Source organism: Manis pentadactyla, chromosome 5 (assembly GCF_030020395.1).
Source record: "Manis pentadactyla isolate mManPen7 chromosome 5, mManPen7.hap1, whole genome shotgun sequence".
Classification (NCBI taxonomy): Eukaryota; Metazoa; Chordata; class Mammalia; order Pholidota; family Manidae; genus Manis; species Manis pentadactyla.
The window spans coordinates 71328719-71354107 of NC_080023.1; the positions used below are offsets into that span (position 1 = coordinate 71328719).

The following is a 25389-nucleotide window of genomic DNA, read 5'->3' on the forward strand; positions in this document are numbered from 1 at the left end:
CCTTCCAAAAAAAAAGTAGAACCTTTATGGATTGTGTGTTTTTATATGATAATTAACACGTGGGTCTTGCAGGAAACACACAACCTCTGTAGAGCAGTATCAGTTTCTTTATCAATAAAGACTCTACGCTGAGACGCTCACAATGACAGGAGGATGGGCAGGAGTCCCTGGAGCTGCCTCGTACTTCTATATGCAGCAGTTTAGAGGATTCTTGTTTGACAGACAGAAAGCTGTGGGGAGGCAATAGTCTAGTTTGATTTTTTATTTTGGCAACATTGCAGATAGGCAAAGAAGGCAGGAATGCAAGTTACTAAATAAGTTATGTTTCCAAAGGTTAGTCATTTTATGACTTAGCTCAAGGCTGACTTACTCTTATTCTTTTCCTCTTGTTTTATTCTTCCTCTCACTATTGAATTTGGTAAGTTTTCATTAACAGAACACTTTACACACTGACACGGATGTCTTTGCTTATCTCTTTGGAGCATCTCTAAAAGGGGAAAGTATCACTTGTTTTTCTCTCCCATGCTCTGTGGATTACATTGCTTTGCAGATCCTAGACAGATGCCACAACTGGATAATCTCTTTCAGAGACTGAAATGAAAATTTACTTGCTCAAATTCCTACTCCCTTGAGTTAAATAGGTGGTTCTCACAAGACCTAAGAAGCCCCGTCAACTAGAATAGAAGAAAAAAAAAATCACATTTGGAAGAATCTGACAGGATGTTATAACAGCCTTTCAGAGATCACTAGATACAGGACATTCTAGAAAACTAACTTTTGTTTTCTCCCCATCTTTGTAAAAGAATTTTCCTTCAAGTGGTCTATTCAAGAGGTTAACTATTAATTAACCTGTTTTTAACAGGTTAATATTCACTGTCTAAATGGCTCATGGTAATATGTGAAAGAAAACCGTAGGACAGACCATCAGTTAGTGAAATATGTTCCCCTAAGAATAAATGATGCAACTCCTCCAACTTTGACACCTGAGAACTACGTATGTTCAGTGGATTCTAAATATCCCAATGATTTGAAATCAAGAAGAATGTTTTTCCTCAGTATAACAATTTGCTAAAGTTAGAGACAAATTTATTTGTGTTTGAGGGAAGTACATATTCTTTTATAAGTCATGTAGTGAGAGGGGCCACTAAAAGCAGGTGCCTAATCTATCACAACATTTTGACAAGCTCCCACCAATATAATACCTAGCATTAAAACAATCCCAATGTGATTCAAAAGACATCTTCACTTCAACAGCTGAGGCATTGGGCATATGAAATGTAATGTAGTTCTATTTTCTCTGGAAGGCAATTAGTAAACTGCTCACATTTTGCTGCTGAAAGAATACATCAGCATGAACAGATGGAAATTTAGAATTCCACAAATGGCAGATATTAGGAATTAGAGATATCGATTTAACTTTCACCAAGCAAATGAGAATCACAAAACAAGAACTGCTCTTCCTATAATTAAACACATAATTAGAGTGCATCAAATTCATATCCATTCTAGCTCATGTTTTTTCCTACTGATTTCTAAATTTATTTACATTCTGAGTATAATGACCTACTTAGAGTTCAACTCCACTCCAAAAGGGTCTTCCATGACACATAGATGGCACTTAACTATTTCTCAAAGTAAGCCTGCAAAGGGCGTCACACTAGCTTTTTCACAGCATGATGCATGCTGCAATAATAAGAAATCATAAGACTCAAAGAGGTAGTCCTGTGTCGGGACAGATGGAGAGAACAGCTGAGTGAGGGATTCAGCCAGTTTATGAACTCAGTGTGAGTACACAAATCATATTTAAAAGAATTCCTAGGAACATTTAGTTTGAAAAACAGAACTTAAATTATGGCAATTTTAGAATGGAGAGAAGAGAATAGTGATACTTCACCTTACAGCCTTACTCAATGATCTCTTTGTCTTCCCAATTCCTGACAACAAAAAGTCACTCGTGACCTGCACACAGATTATAGACTAGTGACAAGCACTTGGGAAATATTTAGACTGACTGACAAATTTAAAACACTTAATGACTGCTATAACATACTGTAGAAATGAAATCCCTAACATTAAGTATCTCAGGTACCATTGTTAACTATCCTCTTCCTTGCTCTGAAATGATGTAGTTTGTCCTACTTGTGAAAATACTTAAGATAACTTAGATATAATTTTTGTGTGTGACATTCCTAAAATGCTAGGAACAACCTGAGAACCTATTTGAGGATAATTTCCTTCATGAAAGCTCCATAGAGAACTTTCCTGGTTAAACTCAACTGATGTGCTTTATCATATATAGTGATATATCTGACTGCAAATATGAAAGAAAAAACTCTTTATAAATCTTCCAAATTTAAATCTAAGATGGGGGCAAACACCCATGATTGAAAGGATCTAAAGAAAAATAAAGGAGATTTTTCTTTTTACTTAGTTAAATTTTCTTCTTCTGCATCAAGAAGCAAGCTAGTAATAATATCACCAGTAATATCACAGGTCATACTCAGAGACATAGCACTATGTAGTCTGTTTTCTTTTAATGAAAAGCAATGGAGGTTTTTTACTCATTAGATGTTGAGAAACAGGTTTTCTTACTATATTGTGAAATAAAATCCTTCTTCCTTCAGATTACTATAAAACATTTCTTAAATAGCTCAAATGATGCAGATTATGTTTACTTTAATTTTTAAAAGGTATTTTCTACACATTGAGAGTTACTATTAAATTTTATATAATAAACTTCATATCCAAACTGGACACTAAGGGCAAACAAAAATAACATCTATTAATTGTTTTAAGTATGTGTCTGTATCCCATGAGGGACATCAGATAACAAAGTCAATTTCAGATTGACTTTTTCAGAAGTTGTCTTGAGGACATGCCCTAACCTTTTGATACTACTACTTACAGGGCAAAGTCAATTACAAAGACTTTAATTCCCTTTCCTCTCAATGGGAGAGATATAGCCCATAAAGAGAGCTATTTTCATTTATAACTTGTTTAAATAATCTCTTCTAGGTGCTTTATATTTAACATAACAGTGTTAGACTCAACAATTTGAAAGAGATTATAAAATATTTGAAGCAAGCACATACACATTGTGTTCAGTGGTTTATTCTCAAAAAGTGGAAAACTACTGATAAAGGATTTGAACATAAGATGCATCAAATTCATATTCATGGTAGCTCATATTTTTTTCCTTATCCTAAATTTATATACAATCTGAGTCTAGTGAAATATATTTAATAAATTTATAATTGAATATATTTATAAGTCTATTCTTTTTTTGTTGTTATCATTAATCTACAATTACATGAAGAACAGTATGTTTACTAGGCTCCCCCCTTCACCAAGTCCCCCCCCACAGCCCATTACAGTCACTGTCCATCAGCATAGTAAGATGCTGTAGAATCACTACTTGTCTTCTCTGTGTTGCACAGCCGTCCCCATGCCCCCCCCACATGCTAATTATACATGCTAATCGTAATACACCCTTTCTTTTTCCCTGCCCTTATGGTCTCAACAGAATTAGAGGACATTGGCTAAGCCATAGTTAATGAAGATAAAGATAGCACAAATAATAACTCATTCATGAAGTAGGTTTAATAGAGCAAGTTAATTCATAATCAGATATTAGCTTTTTCTTATAAAATTTATTAAAGGGAATTAGCAACAGAGAATGAGATCATTTCCCCACCATCATCTTCAATCACTTGAGCTCTGTTTGAAGGCCCCAAATAGTCACTATATTTATAGATGAATCTTTAAACTATAAATGAAGTCTTTCCATTACTTTGTATATCAACTTCAGTATTCTTTAATCATTCAATAATAATCTACACATTTAAGTTACTAAAAACCTTGTCAGGACATTAATTTATAGTCAAACCCAATTTAAAATAAAATCATACTAGAGATAGATGATCACAATTTGTTAAAAATTTCTGAAAGCAATTGATGCACATTTGGTTAAAGATTAGACGATAATCACTGCAATTTAGTTATTACTGATTACATTGAGAGGGACAAGGTATTAAAAATTCTTCTTACATTCAGAAAATTATACACTAAATAAGTTAAATAGTCAAATAAGATATATGACCCACATTTGGAGGAATTTATGCCCAGAGATGATAAGTTATAAGATTTCCAATCAATAAAAATTTCCACTAGCTATTAAGTGAACAAAAACCCACCAATATCAATGAAAACAATGACCTAATTTCTTGTTTTTAAATTTACTGCTGAGTTACCAGCACTAAGGTCAATGTGAACACACAGTTTGCATTCAATAAATATTTATATAATGAATGAACATTGAACTGTTAACAAATAATGAAAGTCTATGTGAACAACTCTGTGGGAGCTGGAGAAAAAAGAGAAAAGGATGGAACTGAACAGACAGTTCTCCAAAGACGAAATCCAGATGGCCAGTAGACACTTGAAAAGATGCTCCACATCACTAGTCATCAGAGAATTGCAAATTAAAACCACAATGAGATATCACCTCACACGAGTAAGGATCGCCACTGTCCAAAAGACAAACAACAACAAATATTGGTGAAGTTGTGGAGAAAGGGGAACCCTCCTACACTGCTGGTGGGAATGTAAATTAATTCAACCATTGTGGAAAGCAGTATGGAGGTTCCTCAAAATGCTCAAAATAGAAACACCATTTGACCCAGGAATCCCACTTCTAGGAATTTACCCTAAGAGTCCAGCAGCCCAACCTGAAAAAAACAAATGCACACCTATGTTTATCGCAGCACTATTTACAATAGCCAAGAAATGGAAGCAACCTAAGTGTCCATCAGTAAATGAATGGAAAAAGAAGATGTGGTACATATACACAATGGAATATTATTCAGCCATAAGAAGAAAACAAATCCTACCATTAGCAACAACATGGATGGAGCTAGAGGGTATTATGCTCAATGAAATAAGCCAGGTGGAGAAAGACAAGAACCAAATGATTTCACTCATCTGTGGAGTATAAGAACAAAGGAAAAACTGAAGGAACGAAACAGCAGCAGAATCACAGAACCCAAGAATGGACTAACAGTTACCAAAGGGAAAGGGACTGAGGAGGATGGGTGGGAAGGGAGGGAGAAGTTGGAAGAAGAAAGGGGGCATTACGATTAGCATGTATAATGTGTGTGGGGGCAATGGGAGGGCTGTGCAACACAGAGAAGACAAGTAGTGATTTTATAGCATCTCACTACACTGATGGACAGTGACTAATGGGGTATGTGGCGGGGACTTGGTGAAGGGGGGAGTCTAGTAAACATAATGTTCCTCATGTAATTGTAGATTAATGATACCAAAAAAAACCCTTATGTATAATACTTGTTTTTTAGGTAGAGTTGGCAAATCAAAATTTTAATTCTATATTTATGGTTGCATATACAATAATGAAACCGGAAGAAACCTTTAGAATTTATACTCAACACTTGAACTGTATCTAAAGCTCTTAAAATACAAATTTAATTTAAATTTGTTTTAACCTATGTTGATTAGGAACAAGGAATGGTGATTTTCTGAATTATTGAAAATTAAGTATATATTTTTAAACTTTTATATTGTAACATTTTAAAATACTTAAAACATTTGTCAAAGATTGAAGATTTAATAAAAACTAATATTGTTATGAAGAAAAAAAAGAGAAAAGGATAAGAAGAGAAAGAAAAAGAAGGAATTAACAAAGAGGTAAGTGAGAAAAAAGAATGATAAAGGTCTTTTTTAGTGTGTTTTACCTACTTGGCAGGAGAAAAATAGAATTAAAGCAACCTAAAGGAAAACAGATGGCTGAATCCCTCATTTGCCCCATGCATGTTGTCCAGTATGCTCAGTAAGCTGTAGGCTCCTCATTAACCATCTAACAACATAACAAACAATTGAAAAAGTGACACCAACTTACAAAAGGGAGGAAGCACACACATTCAGTTGAAAAACCCAACAAGAAATATTCATGCCAAGACTATCAGGTTGGCATAGGAAATAGAGTTAAAGAAATAAAATAGTTACCAGGGGTTTCAGGGGAAATGTTTACTTCACTTTTACCCAGGGAACTAAATCATAAAGCCTTCAAAATCTTCTCCTCTCCAGATTAAGTGTGCCTACTCACTTGATTACTTAAATTTTACTTAGGGACTTTAGAACTTGAATGAGGAAAGACTGAACAGGTGAGTATCAGCCCTGGGCCTATTTGCCCACAGATAGAATCCTCAGACCCTTCTATCTGCTCTATGTTTCAGGCCACATTTCTCAGGCTCACCTATCAGCTGGCTGAGGACTGGTCTCAGACAATAGGACATTGTCTACTAGGATATGGGGGAAAGTGGGGAGAATCAGGCCATTTCTCCCCCATTCCTCTGTTCAGAAACAACTGTATCTCCTCTGAGTCTAACCCAGCTCCCATTGGACAGGTCATCATTAACCATCCCTGGGCTCCCTCTGGCTTACAGCCCCAAGTAAACCTTCTCCTTGTGCTATTGTTGGTAGTGGCTTCCTATTGTTGCTGATCTCTGGATTGCTCCAAGAGTACCTGCTCTTGACTTTCACACCAGAATCAGAAAATATCCTTAAGTTTGCCACTGTTTAAATGCCTTTTAGGGTAGTATCTGCTCAGACCTCTGACCTTAGCCCACATGTCTCTCCTAGACTTGTCTCTTCTGCCTGCCCTATCTGATTTGTCCACATATCTGCACCAACTCTCTCTGGATTGCTCAGACCAATCTCTGGAACTATGCTATTTTGACCACAGGCTTCTGATTCTCTTCTTAAGGCTTTCTGACTTAGTATATTCTAACTATTCTACTCTTCTCATCATGCTTTCTGGTCCTGTGTCTCTGAAACTGCTCACAATTATAAAACTGGTATTCTGAATGCTGATATTTGCTGAAGTACAGCACAAAACCATTTTACAATGATCTCTAAATTCTCATTTAAGATTTACCTTGAACAGACTTCCAGACATATGCAACATTAAACTTTACATATCTGTGTCATAGGAAGATTGAAAATAATGTGTATTTCCTACATGATTGGTCATCCCTTCCAATGCGCACTCTTTGGTATAATGATAATAAGATACAATGGCAGACAAGAAAATGGCTAAAATAATGTCAGATAGTAACTCTGCTCAAAAGGCATGAAATCTATGATGGCCTTGCAATAGAAGATCTTAATATAGGTAGGTTAGCTTGTTCCTATAAATTCTTTCACTGTGGGCAAAAAAATTATAAAATCTCTAAAGTAATAAAATAGTAAATAATCATATCAATGAAACATTTAAGACTATTCATTACCTTATGTTATAAATAAACAGTAAATGTTTGTTTATGTTGTAAATAAGCAGTAACATACTGACTCATATGGATTTACATTTTCTAAGTACTTATTTTCATTGATCTTCAGCCCTAGTCCATGTAACTGTTACTGTTTCTCAAGCTATAGAATCTCAAGTTGAGGATCTGTGTATTAAATTCCCACCCAGCCTTGTCCCAATTCCCAAACCAATCTTGAACTAGGTAAGAAATGATGAACAAGCTCATCATTGCCTTGCTTCCCTAATCATATCCCACCCAAAGTGGTCAGACTACTCATCCCATTTCCCTTTCTCCCTCCAAAGATGGCATGTGTACTTCTAACCAAAACATGCCCAACCTCTCTTCTCAGTCCACTCCTGACCTGTGGGCTCATGCTCCAAGCCTCTGTTCTATCATTCTCTCCTGTACCTTTGACTCAGTCACCATGCAGAAGGTCCTGCGTTGGCTGCCGCCCTCTTCTGGGTTCTCATGTACCCAGAGCTCACCCACTGGAGAACAGAATTCTTAAATACCAGCTACCTACCTGTCTTGTTCAACCTGCCCCTCTGTCCAGATTTCAGAGTAATGTTTGGACCATTATGATTTGACTGTATCTGGGCCTCTCTGAGACACAGCCCTTGACATGACTGCGCATCTGCCTGAGCGCTGCTGGCCGTGAGCCTGGCCCCTGACACCAGCCCCACCTTAGATGATGATTCTAGAGTCAGGTTCTGATCCTTCCTTTTCATGATAACTGAAGAATAAAGAAATGTCTTTCTCTGACCCCGGGAGTTTTTCACTGGCTTCCTTATGCTGATTACCCAGGTTTTGCTATTTGTGGTCAGGTGGCTGGTCACCCCTCCTCTGCCTCTCCTTCTCCCTCTCCCACACCTAGCAATGCAGAATGACGACGGAGGCCATTACTAAGAGGGCCGCCCTCAGGAGCTTTCCAGGGCCTTCTGAGAGAAATAAAATCGTATTTAAAAAAAGGTCACATTTCAGCACTTCTTGAGTTCCCTTTTGATATGTTCTAAGACACAGTAAACTAGCTCCTCCTTAGCTTGTAATGCATGAAAATGCTCCTAACGTGACTGCAGAGCCCCGCTCTCAGGGCCTGCAGGGTGAAAGCCACCCTGTGCCACGGCAGGGCCTCTAAATTCAAGAACGGTAAGAAACAAGGCCACTGATGATCCTCACTGTTTTTCCTCTTTCCCTCTAACAGAGCACACAGATAACATTCAAATTGATTCCCCTAAAACAGCTATGAATATCACCTACTCTCATAAACATAGTTATGATGAGGATTTATGAATTATATAATTTGCTCTTATTTTGATATAAATTAATGTCACTGGACTCTTACATTTAGCATGGTAGAAATGAGTATACACCAGCAAAAAAAAAAGGGCCAAAACTTAAAAATCTTGTAGGAACTAGACAGTTTTCAATGACTTTTAAAAAATGTTGTAGAATATTTCTGCAGTTTCTTGACCAGCTGGCTATTTTTACCAAATGTTTCTATCTTTCCTACTATCAAAAGGTAGTACACATTTACATGTAAAAGTCATAATCATAACAGTAACAATAATGAGAATAACAATAATTTATATGATCCTTATTGGCTGCCTCCATACTCTACTAAGCACTTTATGTGCATTAACTCTTCAAATTCCCGGAAGAACACTGAACAGTAAGTATGATCTGTCCCTATCTTAGTTAAGAAAATTCAGTTGCAGAAAGGTTAAGAAACTTGACCGAGGTCAGCTAGTAAGTGTCAGAACAGAAATTTAAATCTAACCTATCTTTTATACCTGTGAAGATGCATACAACTCAATAAATTGCATTTGTGAATGGTATCTTTGCCCTGTTGAACACTGAAATAGAGTCAGAATGCCCTCCAATTGTTCATGAAAAACACTGACATTCAATGTGGCACTTGCACTGTATTTGGGCTACATATTTTGTTGCTCTGAACATTATTTTGATAAGAATTTGCTAATAATTTGAGCAACTATAACTTCAAAATCTTTATGTACTATTACACAGAGAGATCACTGTTGACTTTGACACTAATTTTTTAAAAATTTCAACTGCATAGTTACATGAATGGTTTTCTCTCTTAGAGTTATGATAGCATTCATATGTTCTTCTCTTTTCAATTTGGTACTTTGGCACTTTTGGAAATGAGATAAAATTGCTTGCAGTGTGACTAACAGATAAGCATACATAGCGTTTCCCTACTCTCCTGCTCCTTTTCCTGAGGTCATCACATTCTTTTGCAGTTTCTCCTTTATTCCCCTCCATTTGCCTTTATTTTTTTCCAGTGAAAACTTATTTTCCTTTCCCCTCATCTTTGAATTTCCTTCCCCCTGTAATATCATGTGAGTTATTGGAAAGCTGCATGCAGTAGGATCTCCTAGATGACTTCTAATCATGAAAATTCTGGTTATTTGTTCTTTCCATTTATTTGGATTACAGAGACACACCAGAGTTTATTTTGCAATAGTGTTGTCAGTCCTGGCAGAAATACCATTCCATTATAGCTTTGTCATATGTTTATAAAGAAAGGTCATTTTACTTAAACATATGTTTGCATGCTAACAAAGGCATGATTCAAAGGTATTACTGAAAAAAGCAGTGGCCACTGCTTATAGCACCTTCAGATCTGTCTCTCCCTCGTTGTGACCTCTGTAATACATTTCATAGAGTGATAACCTCTCCTTGCCCTAGGGCCAGGACTCCAGCCTACTTACTGCAATATGTCTACATGTAAAACACGTTTACCCTCATATAACCAATGGTCCAGCCTAGATGTTAAATCCTTGCTTATTCTGCATATTAACTTATCCCTTTTCCTAGACCTTTAGGCTCTATCACACCCTTCCCCAAAAATCATGTGATGCATTGTTGCTATCCACAGCCAGCATGACAATATTGGAAATGTTGAGAGAAGGGTCCTAGCTATTTTAGTATCCTGGATTTTATTTTTTTATCCTTCAAAGGAATTTTCCATAAACAGTAAAAATGAATTTAATAATTCATTGATACTATTCATTAATATGTTGTTGTGGATTCTAAGCAACTGTCTCTTTTATAGGCAACATAATTACAAGTGAATTACAAATGCAGACTTTATGACTCCAATTAAACTCTAGGCCACAATCCATTAAAAACAGATTAAATATATTATATTACATGTAAGGAAAGATAATTATGCCAAATTATTTGAGCTATCAAAATAAAACAAGGAGCAATAATTCCAAATGGTTTACATTTGTCTAACATTTTTGTCAACATAACTCAAGGTAGTTCTTTAAAAATCATCAGAGAAAAAATCCTTATACTTAATTTTCACACACGTGTACATCATACTTTTTCATACTTATTTCTTTATTTCATTCCACCTCAAGAACATCTTTGAAAGTATTTCCCAAGAATGAGAAACTGTAAGAGATTCTATTTTTTAGTTGTATGAACATTAGTTTTTTAGTTTTAAGAGCATTATGCTTAAACATGGAAATTTCTAATTTCAGTGGTTTTATTTTGTAAGAATCAAGTCAAATCAAGTGACTAAAAGTTAATTTGAAGCAAAATGAAATTTCAGCATCATTATAAAACTGGCTAAGAGTGCTGATCTAAAGAAAATGTCATCAGGCACCGTTACCCTCCAGTTTCCACACTTGGCAGACTGTTATAAGTGAACGTTCCTCTGAAATGTTTGAGTGTCTAAGGACTGGGTTACCATGAAAAGCAGCTTTTTGAATATTATGTATATAAAGGTTGTTTCTACACAATCCTCACTCCTGTTTGTGAGATCTTATTTCTCCAGTGACGAATGAAGGAATAAGAATTATGTGAGTTTAAATCCAGCATTTCTGACATGGGAGGCATACATTGAGACAGGAAAGGAAGCTGAATCTGGGCAAAACTATGATCAAGCAAGAGTATCTTGGGATACAGAGGACACAAGGCAACAAATAAAAACAGTATTTCAAATGGACATTAAGAACAAATTTGAAGTAATTTGAAGGTATCATGTAAAAGGAAATGAGATCATTTAGCACAGGTACTCTAGCAATTTGAGATTGTGATGTTTTGAGGAGAAGGTAACATTGCTGATACTAATATCTGAAAGAGGGACAAAAGGACATTCTCATCAGGAGGCCTACAAAACATGCATGGACAACAATAATTCTCCTTTGTCCTCTGCAGCCCTGGCTCCACGCAGAGAAAAGGAGAAAGGCAAAGACATAAGAAAGAGGTTGGAGAGATGATATTAAACGGTTGAAAAATAATTTAAAAAATGAAAAAAGAATAATCCTTCTGAGAAGATTCTCAAACTATGTATGGATTTAAAATAAAGAGATACATCTTTCTGTGGTAGTCAATTTAGAATCAACCTGAAATAATGTCCTTATTGGAATACCCAATTTTCCTCATCTAATTCACGTAAGGTTTCACAAGTCACCAATGGCCTGGTAAAAGCTCTATAATCGCATTGTTCTTAGCACCACACTTTACTAATGGCAGGCGTCGTATCAAAGGAATAGAGGTGAATCACCTTATCCTCTATTATGTTTTCTGCTACTGAATTTGCATCAGGAGGCTGATAATTAAACATAAAGGAGGAGATATTGGTGGCGTTAACAGTTCAACAAAAACAAACGGAAGTGCTTTGTGACAGTTAAGGTTTGTTGGGTTAAATCACAATTTCTCTTAGGAAAACCTGGAAAAGAAATGCATTTAAAACATAGGTAGAAGAAAATAACTTCCAGAGAGGAATGCAATAACAATAACTTTGTAACTTAAGAATTTTCTGAAGGCCTTTTGTGATTTCCTTTGAGTTCTAATTGTCTTTTAGTTTTCACCACTGCGCACCCATTTACAATGATTTGTTTGTGGAAGGAAAATAAAATAAGCCCATGTCTTACCGCCTCCACTTCGGCAGGGTCATACCAGACATTGATGTATGGGTGCTGTAAGGCATCATCCACTGATATCCTTTTTGCTGGGTCGATCACTAGCATCTTTGACAACAAATCCCTGGCTTGGCTGGCTGAAAGGATGAATGAAGAAAACAATTAGTAAAATTCTAATTTTGGCAGGGAAAATGTTGGAAGAAGAAGAAAATTAAAAAAACTAAGATCAACTAGCACCTTCCTTCTAAACATTTGGTACTTTCACCAAATGATGAGGGAGATGCAAAATGAAATAATGAAACACTTTTTATCCATCAGAGTTATAAAAATAAGATGATGTAATAATATCCACTCACACCAGCTAATTCCATTCATGTTGGTGAGTGTGTAAATTGATACTTTGTGGAGGGCAATTTGGTAATACCTATTAAAGTTTAAAATGTGTAAACTTTATGACCCAGAAGTTCCACTTGTAGGTCTACAGCCTAGTTCATGAAAGGATGTTTGTTCACGGCAGTATTGGTTATGGAATAAAAAACTTCTAAACAGTCCAAATTTCCATTTATGGGCAACTAAATGAACTATGATTCAATTGTACCATGGTATTCTATTTGGCAATTTAAAAGAATGAGGTAAATCTTTATGTACGTACATGGACATGTTATTAAGTGACCAAAAAACTGCTGAATGATCCATAGATCATAATACATTTGTGCAAATCTGCCGCTTCCCCAAACAACAAACATTTCCTTCTCTATTTAAATATATAATGCATTGAAAAGGTCTGCAAAGATGACAAACTGAAAATAGTAGTTACCTCTGAGGAGGGAGAATGTGTGCATGTATTGCTCACATAATTACAAATAAATTTAAAAGACTGACATTTTTAAAAGGAAGCAATTGCTAATTATCAGGGAAATGCAAATCAAAACCACAATGAGATAACATCTCACACCAGCTAGAATGGCCACCATTCAAAAGACAAGATATAACAAGTGTTGGTGAGGATGTGGAGAAAAGGGAGCCCTCCTACACTGTTAGTGAGAATGTAAATTGGTGCAGCTACTGTGGAAAGCAGTGTGGAGGTTCTTCAAAAAACTAAAAATAGGAATACCATAAGACTCAGTAATTCCACTTCTAGGAATTTACCTGAAGAAAACAAAATCCCCAAATTTGAAAAGACATATGTACCCTTATGTTTATTGATGCATTGTTTACAATAGCCAAGATATGGAAGCAACCTAAGTGTCCATCAGCAGATGAATGGATATAAAGAAGTGGCACATATGCATAATGGAATATTATTTAGTCACAAAAAAGAAAGAAGTCCTGCCATTTGGGACAACATGGATAGACCTACAGGGTATTATGCTAAGTGAAATAAGCCAGGTGGAGAGAGACAAATGCCATATGATTTCATTTATTTGTGGAATCTAAAAACAAAACAAAACAAAATAAAAAAATGAACCAAGTAGCAGTAGACTCATAGTCACTTTGAGAAGTAACTGGTGGTTACCATGGGAGTGGGGTGGCAGTGGGTGGGTGCAGAGGGTGAAGGGGATAAAGGGGCACAAAAATTTCAATCATAAGTTGGTCACAAGGATAGAAATGCAGCATGGAGAATATAGCCAATGGTTCTGTAACATCCTCCTATGTTGATAGATAGTAACTGTCCTAGTCAGGGTGAGGATTTAATATAGGTAAATGTTGAACCACTGTGCTGTATACCTGAAACCAAAGTAATACTGTGTCTCAACTATACTTCAATAAAAAATAATAAAAATAAAAAATGAAAAACAACACAAAAGAAGCAAATAAAGTGTGAAGACAACTCATTTTAGCAGCTTTTCTGAGCCGGGAAAAAAAGAAGTAGCTAGAGGGAGTCAAGGAGGTCAGGGGTAACTTTTTGAGGATGGGAGAGGTAATGAGGGCTTTAGTTTCAGGAGCAGTTCTTCAAGGATAGAAAAAAGGACAGATTTGAGAGAATAATTCACAAGATTTAGTAACCTGACCAAAGTGGGGGATCCAGTTCAGCTTATAAAATACTAAATGCCTACTGTGTGTCAAGTACACTGTGAGGTGCCAGGGATACAAAAAAAATTATATGGTAATAGTAAGTATATTTATTTGATAAATTGTTAAAGGACACTTAGTTTTTAATCTCTAAAAAATATCTAGAATCATCTAAAAATATCATTTAAAAAATCTTTAAAATGTTACAGGAAATATAGTTCCAAATTGATCTGAAAGTTTCATGGTTAAAATACTCAATTTGTTTTAAATATATGGTAAAACTTCAAATTAAAGAGAATAAAATCTAAATTGGTTTGCTAGTTTAGGAAAAAGGCAATGGGTTTGAATTCCTGAATATGTAGCAATTTTTATCTACTAATTTTTCTGATTATTAAGGAAATATGATTACAGAAAAATTTTGAAATTGCATAAAATATAAAATCCAGAAAAACCAACCTTCCCAACCTTCCCATGTAGAGGCAATCATTCTTAATATTGATTAGTCTTTTTTTATGTATTTTTTCATTTTGACTATACTACAACTAAAATGCAGCACTCTTTATTTTCTCACATGTTCTATGACAGTATTTTCCTGTGTTGTTAAACTTTAATAGATATACTTATAATATATTTATCTATATACTTATTTATATGTCTATAGAAATGAGTAGTTAGATTAGAAGACTTTTTATTTATTTCTATTAATCATTTTTCTGGGGATCTCAAGTCTAGAGATTTGATTTCTACTATTTCCAAACTGACACTCTGAACCTCGCAGAATAAGAAAAGTCAGAAATACTTACATATTAATTTTCAGTATTTACTCTTTCTCATTGTCAACAACTCCCTAATGGTCCAATAGGGCTATATTTATTTATTTCATTGGTTCAAAGATCTCTTTGATTTGTAGCTGATTTTATACTCAGATTCACATACCTACTTCCAACAGATTCTCCCATCAAACTCACCCATGTTCTTGTTCTTAGAAAGGGTAGATTTGGGGTGGGTTCCTCATTAATAGAGCATGAACTACAGTGACACTAAATCTTCTCACTAGAAATAATGATCAATACTATTTGTAGGAAACAAAATGAGGAAGAGGAAGAGAAAGAAGTTTCAATTCTCATCTTTCATTCTTTCATGTGCAAGCAAATGAGCAAATCTCTTAATGCTGTTTTTAAATAATAGCAGAATAAATTCTTCCCTTATATTATTTGTATAATTTTTATTTTTATGTTAAAATTATAATTAATTATAAATACACAAATCAATTTATCATTTACAAAAATAATATAATCATAGAAGTTCAATTAAATAAGAAATGAAAACAAAAACTCAAGAAGGTTGAAATTATATTATAAAGCATGGTATTTAATTTAGTAGTTTTTCTATAAATGCTTTCATTATCTCAAATAATTTAATAAGGACTTGTCTCCATATTGTTACACTACACAATATGGAAGGATTACTTTGCCTGACATTTCAATTAGCATCATAAAGATAAATTCTTTAAAATTTCTACTTGGAATATTAGCTTTTCTTCAATCTGCATATAGGCAGTGTTGATCTTAAAAGCAGTAGATTGAGTAATAATTGAGTCTGTTGCCACATGGAGAGTCAATAGAAGCAATCGAAGGAAGAAACCCAGATGTTTGATAAAAGTCACAAATGCAGAAACAATGCTGTACATTTAAAACCCACCAGATGAAAGTTTGGAGGAGATGCTAAGACCCTGGGAAATAATAGCACCACATCTTAGTTTCTATGTCTCAATTAAGTCTACATTAGCTATAATTAAGTCTATAAATTAAGTCTGTAGCTAATTAATGTCCCACTGAACATTTAAGACAAAATTTCAAAAGCATTTTTCTTTTTTGATAATGTATAGATACATTTCAAATAATAATTATTACATTTATTATTATTTTTATATCTAACAGTTATTGAGCATTTACTGTGAACTAGGAATGTCCTAAGTGCTTGACAAATTATTTAGTCAATTAACCCTCTCAATGACCTAAAAGGTAGATACTTTCTTCATCTGCCAATGGTAGTAAAGAAAGATTAGATAACTTGCCCAATTTCACAAAGGTTTTAAGGGACAGGATCTGAACCCAGGCAGGGGAAAAAAATCAAATTAGTTCCAAAATCAGTTTCTCTGGAATGTCCTAAATTAAATAATAATTAGTATATTATTTACATTATACTTTACATATTGCCCAATTTATTCTTTGTCTCCATTACTATGGCTCAAGCATTATTATCCCAGTTTTGTGGGTGAAGAAACTAAGATTTGTTACTAAAGTTCATAACTACAGAGAGAGTAATAGAATTACTTATTAATATGTATTTATACTGAATATAAAATGTGTAGGTAAAATCTCATCTATCACTCTAAATGTAAAAATGGGGTTTAAACAGTCCATAAAATACAAATAAAATGCAAATACCCATATCTCCAAGATTTCACAACTAAAAACTTGTATTGAGAATATTTTCCAGGTAATGAAAAGAATTGGAACAATGATTTCAATATATATTTCATTAGTCTTTTAGAGTTATACCATGAAATAGTTAACCCATACTACTGTCACATACTTTATTATCATCCTTTCATCTGAATATCCAGACAATTCTAAAATCCTCAGTTACTCCCCCTTAGTACAAAAGATTGTTTAAAAATCTCTCCTTAAATTAGTGTGGTTCAAATTAAAGAGAGGTATCACTATCGGTTCCTTGTTTAGCATTATCACTCACCCAGTGATTCCCAAGTTGTCCCTAACGGGCATACCTTTGAGTTTATTGTGCTCAGAGTCCGCTGGGAAGAGGGAATCTGGAAAGAGCTTGGGGAAGGTGAGTCCTGCATACTTGGGCCGATTCTCCACATAGTTTCTTACTGTGGGTTGCAATTTCTTCATAAATTCCGGACATGGTGTTCCTAGTTGCTCAATTACCTTGTTCCACTGGTCAATATCTGAGAATTGAATAGTTAAGGCAAAAAAAAAAGTACAGGCCACTAGCTCTTGCCTTTCACTAGTTGGGAGAATTACTGCTTCTCAGAATCCTGAGCAGTCAACACAACTGGAGTTTTAATAAGTAACAGAAGACAAAAATATAAAATCAGAATTATCAGGGAATGCAACCTTTTGAAATTTTAAATTTACTTTTAGAATACACACACTTAGGGAGAACTAGCATTACTTAACAAAATAAGATACTATGAAATAGTTTTGGGATTTTAAAAATGAAAACATATTTAAATAACACGATAAGAGTTTCTTATTTTGAGATAAGCCTCTATATAAGCACATGATTTAGAAGAGAAAAATACGATGGCACATAATATTTTTATCATGAAATTACCTCAATCATTTGTTTTCTAAAAATGACATATACACAACATTTTAGAAGATTCATTTACATTTTTTCTAAATTCCCTTTGAAGATTTTTTTCTTTCTCTATGAAATAGGGAAATTTCATCATCTTCATATGCATTACATATGGGATCAATATAATATTTGCTAATAAAATAATTCATTAATTCTTCACCAGTCTTAATTTTTTCTATTTATCAAAGGAGTCACAGTTTTGTATCTATTGTTCTTACTGTACAGTAGTGTCGTGCATACCTGAACATTTTTTTAAACAAGATATGAGAGTAAACATAGGATGCTCAATTTAAGACAACAGATTTCCATCCAAGTGCATGTGTTTCAAAAGTACATTTAAGTAGAGGGAATTCTACAGGAATAATATTACCTGTCTATGAAAATTAATACCCTCCAAATTGGGGGGGTCTTTGATAGACATATCCATCAATTGAGATTTTCTTGTTCACCTATCATTAATATTTGATTTATCAGAGGCTTGAGAATGATAAATACCACTCATGAAAATTCTGAAAAGTCAAATAGCAGAGTTGATTTCAAATAGATTTCCTTACCATTGGCCAATGAATGATAGAGACCTTAGAAATTCTTCTTAAATTCAATACCACATGCAGTGTTCTCTCCTATGCTGTTTATTCTTTCACAATTCTATCCTATATTATTAATTCATTCATTTCTGCTAATATAATTTGTGACAGTTCTGGGTCATTACCATGATATTACTAATTGAGATTACTAAAATCTTTACCCCTAGTTATTCAGAAGGGTTGGACTAAAAGAAGATTAGCAATCCTGGCAGAAGACAAAAGTAAAAACAAACAAAAAAATGTATATAATGCAAACAAAGGATATAGAACATTGAACAAAGATAAAATCAAGTTAATTTGTAAATCTTCTCTAGCCTCCCTTATAATCTTACTGAATAAAATTTAAATTATTATATATCCTCTCAGAAATTGGGATGAAAAAATATTTGATGTAATATCAAGAAATCAAGTGAGGGTGGGAAAAACCAAAGATTATTTCTTTACAAAACAGTAGGAATAATTAAACAAGAACATATTTCAGTAAAAGTTTATCTAAGTACTACATGCATGAGAATATAGTGCTAAATCAGAATCACTAGAAATAAAGAAACTACTACAAAATTACAAAAGATTAGAGTTAAAAATTAAGTTACTCTTAGACAAAAACTTATGTTAATACTGTAACTACTTAGATGTATTTGAATAGAAACATTAGTATAGTTAAATAAATCTCAGTGCTTACTTACATTGTAAATTATGAATAGAGGTCTACTTTCTAATATTGTTAGGTTATCATGCCTTACCAACTCATCATTTAATCATTGGTCAAACGTCCTGAGAATTCTAAAAACTTGATGTCAAACTAAAAATAAAGGCAAAGAAGCTGTCAGAGTTTTCTGAAAGGAGTCATTTAACAAAATATTCCCAAAACTACTATATTCTAGTTACATTTAGCTAGTTATAAAATTATTCAATAAAAAATTGTTTATAAAGTACCATCCCCAAAACAATCCCACAGTATTTTTAAAGTAAAATTTAAGGAAAGTCAAACAGTCTGGAATTTGTTAAACAACTGTTAAAATATTTCTTTTTTACCAGTTGTAATTAAAGTTTATAGACATGCTTGATGTATTTTTCTACCTTAGATTGCTTTTTAGATAAAACATTATGGCCCTTGATGTAATGGTTTACAAAAAAGAAGGGAGGCAAGAATGTTTTAACTTTTAAATAAACGCATCTTTAAAAGTGTGTGACCTCAATTTAACCAATCCTTTTCAAGTTCTTTCTTCCCATAAACATAAACAGTTATAGTTAAGTGTTATTTATTTTCCATATGTTCACAGGACTGCAACATGAAAAACTATGTTTAACTATCTTTAGTTAACCACATAATATTTCTTCTTAATCATACTTGACTAAACAGAAGCCAGGACTGGAAGTCATAGCTCTTTCCAAGTCCAGTGCTTGTTTCAAGGGTTTCAGTAATAAAAAGAGCAAATTTGGAATTAATGTGGTAGAAATTGCTCTATTTGGCCTTAAAATTGATAGTACATTTGTCATAGGCAATTTCCCTTTAAAGAATGTCTCTGAAAACTGCTTCCCTAGCATATTCATACAACACAATGAATTTTAATATTCTAAATAGAATATAAAGTGATTATATATTCTTAAAAGAAAAAAACTTTGAATGACCAGATTTCCACAATGATTATATTTTAAATAATACATAAAATATTAAATAGATTTCTGTGAATATGTATAAGTGTTAACATGGTAAATATATTTTTTTTTTTTTTGTGAGGGCATCTCTCATATTTATTGATCAAATGGTTGTTAACAACAATAAAATTCTGTATAGGGGAGTCAATGCTCAATGCACAATCATTAATCCACCCCAAGCCTAATTTTCGTCAGTCTCCAATCTTCTGAGGCATAACAAACAAGTTCTTACATGTAGAACAAATTCTTACACAATGAATAAGTTACATAGTGAACAGTACAAGGGCAGTCATCACAGAAACTTTAGGTTTTGCTCATGCATTATGAACTATAAACAGTCAGTTCAAATATGAATACTCATTTGGTTTTTATACTCGATTTATATGTGGATACCACATTTCTCTCTTTATTATTATTATTTTTAATAAAATGCTGAAGTGGTAGGTAGATACAAGATAAAGGTAGAAAACATAGTTTAGTGTTGTAAGAGAGCAAATGTAGATGATCAGGTGTGTGCCTGTAGACTATGTGTTAATCCAAGCTAGACAAGGGCAATAAAACATCCACGTATGCAGAAGATTTCTCTCAGAACAAGGGGGGTGAGGTTCTAAGCCTCACCTCTGTTGATCCCCAATTTCTCACCTGATGACCCCCCTGTGACTGTGCCTGTCTTAGGTTCTTCCTCCCTTGAGGAATCTTACCCGTCTCTGGCTAACCAGTCATCTTCCGGGGCCATACAGGGAAATGTAAAGTTGGTAAGTGAGAGAGAAGCCTTATTGTTTGAAAAGGTTAGCTTTTTATTTCTTTGCATATTTATGCCCTGTAGCTTCTATGCCTAGCATTTGTCTTGAGGTATCTTTACCACTTGGAAGAATTATGATACTCGGTAAATTTGATATGAGGCACGAATTCTATTTAAGGGTTGTAATTAGGAAGGAAGAAGAAAAGCTATAGAAGTAGCAGGCGGAAGAAAACATGGGAAGATTGATTACTTCTTTGACATATTTTCTTGTAGAGTAACTTCAGCATGTATAGGTTTTAAGCTACTACTTAAATTGCGCACACACATTAACATAATAGGAGTATAGTTACATAACCAAAGCATACCTGTAATTACCAGCCATCTCCAGTGAAACCAAGAAAACCAGTTAGGCACCTTCGGCATTTGTGAAAACTTATCTATGATATGGTGGATATTGTCCAACTGAACTTGAACAGTCTGAGAGAAATCAGACAAATTAAAACAACCCATTCCTGGGGAATGTTCACATCCCTTATGTTCTTTTAACAGTAAATAGTCTGTAGTTGTAAGATTTTGGAGCGCTACAATTTGCACTTCTCCGGAATCTTGATTGAGTTCCAACAGTATAGATCCAGTCAAATTTGTTGTTTTACTGTATGCACAGGCCAGCTTAGATATCTCCTTCTTCATTCCCATGGCAAGTCCAGGAACTGGTGGGATGAGTGCATCTACAGCTGTAGCAGTGTGTGGATCTTTGTTGGGGTTTTTGATGATCATCTTCTGGCATGAGTCTTCCCGAGAGTGCTGATGTTGGAAGTTCTTTTTCATATCGTATCTTAGTTCATTTTCGGGGTAGACCAATTAGGCTTTGATCCTCTGTATAAACACAAACAGACCCTTTGCCTACACTTTTATATGCCCTTTATACCCTTGTGTAGAAATCATTGGAGGTTACCACACAGGAACTGCCCTTTTTTTGTTTGTTTGTTTTTTGTTTTTTGATATCACTAATCTACACTTACATGACGAATATTATGTTTACTAGGCTCTCCCCTATACCAGGTCTCCCCTATAAACCCCTTTACAGTCACTGTCCATCAGCATAGCAAAATGTTGTAGAATCACTACTTGCCTTCTCTGTGTTGTACAGCCCACCCTTTTCTCCTACCCCCCCATGCATGCTAATCTTAATACCCCCGTACTTCTCCCCCCCTTATACCTCCCTACCCACCCATCCTCCCCATTCCCTTTACCTTTGGTACCTGTTAGTCCATTCTTGAGTTCTGTGATTCTGCTGCTGTTTTGTTCCTTCAGTTTTTCCTTTGTTCTTATATTCCACAGATAAGAGAAATCATTTGGTATTTCTCTTTCTCTGCTTGGCTTGTTTCACTGAGCATAATACCCTCCAGCTCCATCCATGTTGCTGCAAATGGTTGGATTTGCCCTTTTCTTATGGCTGAGTAGTATGCCATTGTGTATATGTACCACATCTTCTTTATCCATTCATCTATCGATGGACATTTAGGTTGCTTCCAATTCTTGGCTATTGTAAATAGTGCTGCGATAAACATAGGGGTGCACTGATCTTTCTCATACTTGATTGCTGCATTCTTAGGGTAAATTCCTAGGAGTGCAATTCCTGGCTCAAATAGTAAGTCTGTTTTGAGCATTTTGATGTACCTCCATACTGCTTTCCACAATGGTTGAACTAACTTACATTCCCACCAGCAGTGTAGGAGGGTTCCCCTTTCTCCACAGCCTCACCAACATTTGGTGTTCTCTGTCTTTTGGATGGCAGCCATCCTTACTGGTGTGAGGTGATACATCATTGTAGTTTTAATTTGCATTTCACTGATAATTAGTGATGTGGAGCATCTTTTCATGTGTCTGTTGGCCATCTGTATTTCCTTTTTGGAGAACTGTCTGTTCAGTTCCTCTGCCCATTTTTTAATTGGGTTATTTGTTTTTTGTTTGTTGAGGTGTGTGAGCTCTTTATATATTCTGGACGTCAAGCCTTTATCGGATGTGTCATTTTCAAATATATTCTCCCATACTGTAGGGATCCTTTTTGTTCTATTGATGGTGTCTTTTGCTGTACAGAAGCTTTTCAGCTTAATATAGTCCCACTTACTCATTTTTGCTGTTGTTTTCCTTGCCCAGGGAGATATGTTCAAGAAGAGGTCACTCATGTTTATGTCTAAGAGGTTTTTGCCTATGTTTTTTTCCAAGAGTTTAATTGTTTCATGACTTACATTCAGGTCTTTGATCCATTTTGAGTTTACTTTTGTATATGGGGTTAGACAATGGTCCAGTTTCATTCTCCTACATGTAGCTGTCCAGTTTTGCCAGCACCATCTGTTGAAGAGACTGTCATTTCCCCATTGTATGTCCATGGCTCCTTTATCAAATATTAATTGACCATATATGTCTGGGTTAATGTCTGGATTCTCTAGTCTGTTCCATTGGTCTGTGGCTCTGCTCTTGTGCCAGTACCAAATTGTCTTGATTACTATGGCTTTATAGTAGAGCTTGAAGTTGGGGAGTGAGATTCCCCCTACTTTATTCTTCTTTCTCAGGATTGCTTTGGCTATTCTGGGTCTTTGGTGTTTCCATATGAATTTTTGAATTATTTGTTCCAGTTCATTGAAGAATGTTGCTGGTAGTTTCATAGGGATTGCATCAAATCTGTATATTGCTTTGGGCAGGATGGCCATTTTGACGATATTAATTCTTCCTAGCCACGAGCATGGGATGAGTTTCCATCTGTTAGTGTCCCCTTTAATTTCTCATAAGAGTGACTTGTAGTTTTCAGAGTATAAGTCCTTCACTTCCTTGGTTAGGTTTATTCCTAGGTATTTTATTTTTTTTTGATGCAATTGTGAATGGAGTTGTTTTCCTGATTTCTCTTTCTGTTGGTTCATTGTTAGTGTATAGGAAAGCCACAGATTTCTGTGTGTTGATTTTGTATCCTGCAACTTTGCTGTATTCCAATATCAGTTCTAGTAGCTTTGGGGTGGAGTCTTTAGGGGTTTTTATGTACAGTATCATGTCATCTGCAAATAGTGACAGTGCCCTCTATTCCCATTTTGCTGAGAGTTTTTATCATGAATGGATGTTGAACTTTGTCAAATGCTTTTTCAGCATCTATGGAGATGATCATGTGGTTTTTGTCTTTCTTTTTGTTGATGTGGTGGATGATGTTGATGGACTTTTGAATGTTGTACTATCCTTGCATCCCTGGGATGAATCCCACTTGGTCATGGTGTATGATTCTTTTGATGTATTTTTGAATTCGGTTTGCTAATATTTTGTTGAGTATTTTTGCATCTACGTTCATCAGGGATATTGGTCTGTAGTTTTCTTTTTTGGTGGGGTCTTTGCCTGGTTTTGGTATTAGGGTGATGTTAGCTTCATAGAATGAGTTTGGGAGTATCCCCTCCTCCTCTATTTTTTGGAAAACTTTAAGTAGAATGGGTATTATGTCTTCCCTGTATGTCTGACAGAATTCCAAGTGAAATCCTTCTGGCCCGGGGGTTTAGTTTTTTGGTAGTTTTTTGATTACCTCTTCAATTTCGTTGCTGGTAATTGGTCTGTTTAGATTTTGTGTTTCTTTCTGGGTCAATCTTGGAAGGTTGTATTTTTCTAGGAAGTTGTCCATTTCTCCTAGGTTTCCCAGCTTGTTAGCATATAGGTTTTCATAGTATTCTCCAATAATTCTTTGCATTTCCGTGGGGTCCGTCGTGATTTTTCCTTTCTCGTTTCTGATACTATTGATTTGTGTTGACTCTCTTTTCTTCTTAATAAGTCTGGCTAGAGGCTTATCTATTTTGTTTATTTTCTCGAAGAACCAGCTCTTGGTTTCATTGATTTTTGCTATTGTTTTATTCTTCTCAATTTTATTTATTTCTTCTCTGATCTTTACTATGTCCTTCCTTCTGCTGACCTTAGGCCTCATCTGTTCTTCTTTTTCCAATTTCGATAATTGTGACATTAGACCATTCATTTGGGATTACTATTCCTTTTTTAATATGCTTGGATTGCTATATACTTTCCTCTTAAGACTGCTTTTGCTGTGTCCCACAGAAGTTGGGGCTTAGTGTTGTTGTTGTCATTTGTTTCCATATATTGCTGGATCTCCATTTTGATTTGGTCATTGATCCATTGATTATTTAGGAGTGTGTTGTTAAGCCTCCATGTGTTTGTGAGCCTCTTTGCTTTCTTTGTACAGTTTATTTCTAGTTTTATGCCTTTGTGGTCTGAAAAGTTGGTTGGTAGGATTTCAATCTTTTGGAATTTTATGAGGCTCTTTTTGTGGCCTAGTATGTGGTCTATTCTGGAGAATGTTCCATGTGTACTTGAGAAGAATGTATATCCTGTTGCTTTTGGATGTAGAGTTCTATAGATGTCTATTAGGTCCATCTTTTCTACTGTGTTGTTCAGTGCTTCCGTGTCCTTACTTATTTTCTGCCTGGTGGATCTATCCTTTGGAGTGAGTGGTGTGTTGAAGTCTCCTAGAATGAATGCATTGCTGTCTATATCCCCCTTTAGTTCTGTTAGTATTTGTTTCACATATGCTGGTGCTCCTGTGTTGGGTGCATATATATTTAGAATGGTTATATCCTCTTGTTTGACTGAGCCCTTTATCATTATGTGGTGTCCTTCTTTATCTCTTGTTACTTACTTTGTTTTGAAGTCTATTTTGTCTGATATTAGTACTGTAACCCCTGCTTTCTTCTCGCTGTTGTTTGCTTGAAATATGTTTTTCCATCTGTTGA

At 34.9% G+C, this 25389-nt stretch overlaps 1 protein-coding gene across 7 annotated transcripts in view; it reads right to left on the reverse strand.

Annotated features, from left to right (window-relative positions):
- Positions 1 to 25389, reverse strand: part of MAPK10 (mitogen-activated protein kinase 10) — a 341790-nt gene that overhangs the window by 35475 nt on the left and 280926 nt on the right. For all 7 annotated transcript variants that reach the window (XM_036906329.2, XM_036906326.2, XM_036906331.2 and 4 more), the window contains 2 exons: positions 17028 to 17210; positions 12236 to 12360 (listed from right to left, as the gene is read on the reverse strand). In XM_036906329.2, the coding sequence (XP_036762224.1) occupies positions 12236 to 12360; positions 17028 to 17210 (308 nt within the window). The remainder of the gene's footprint in view (positions 1 to 12235; positions 12361 to 17027; positions 17211 to 25389) is intronic.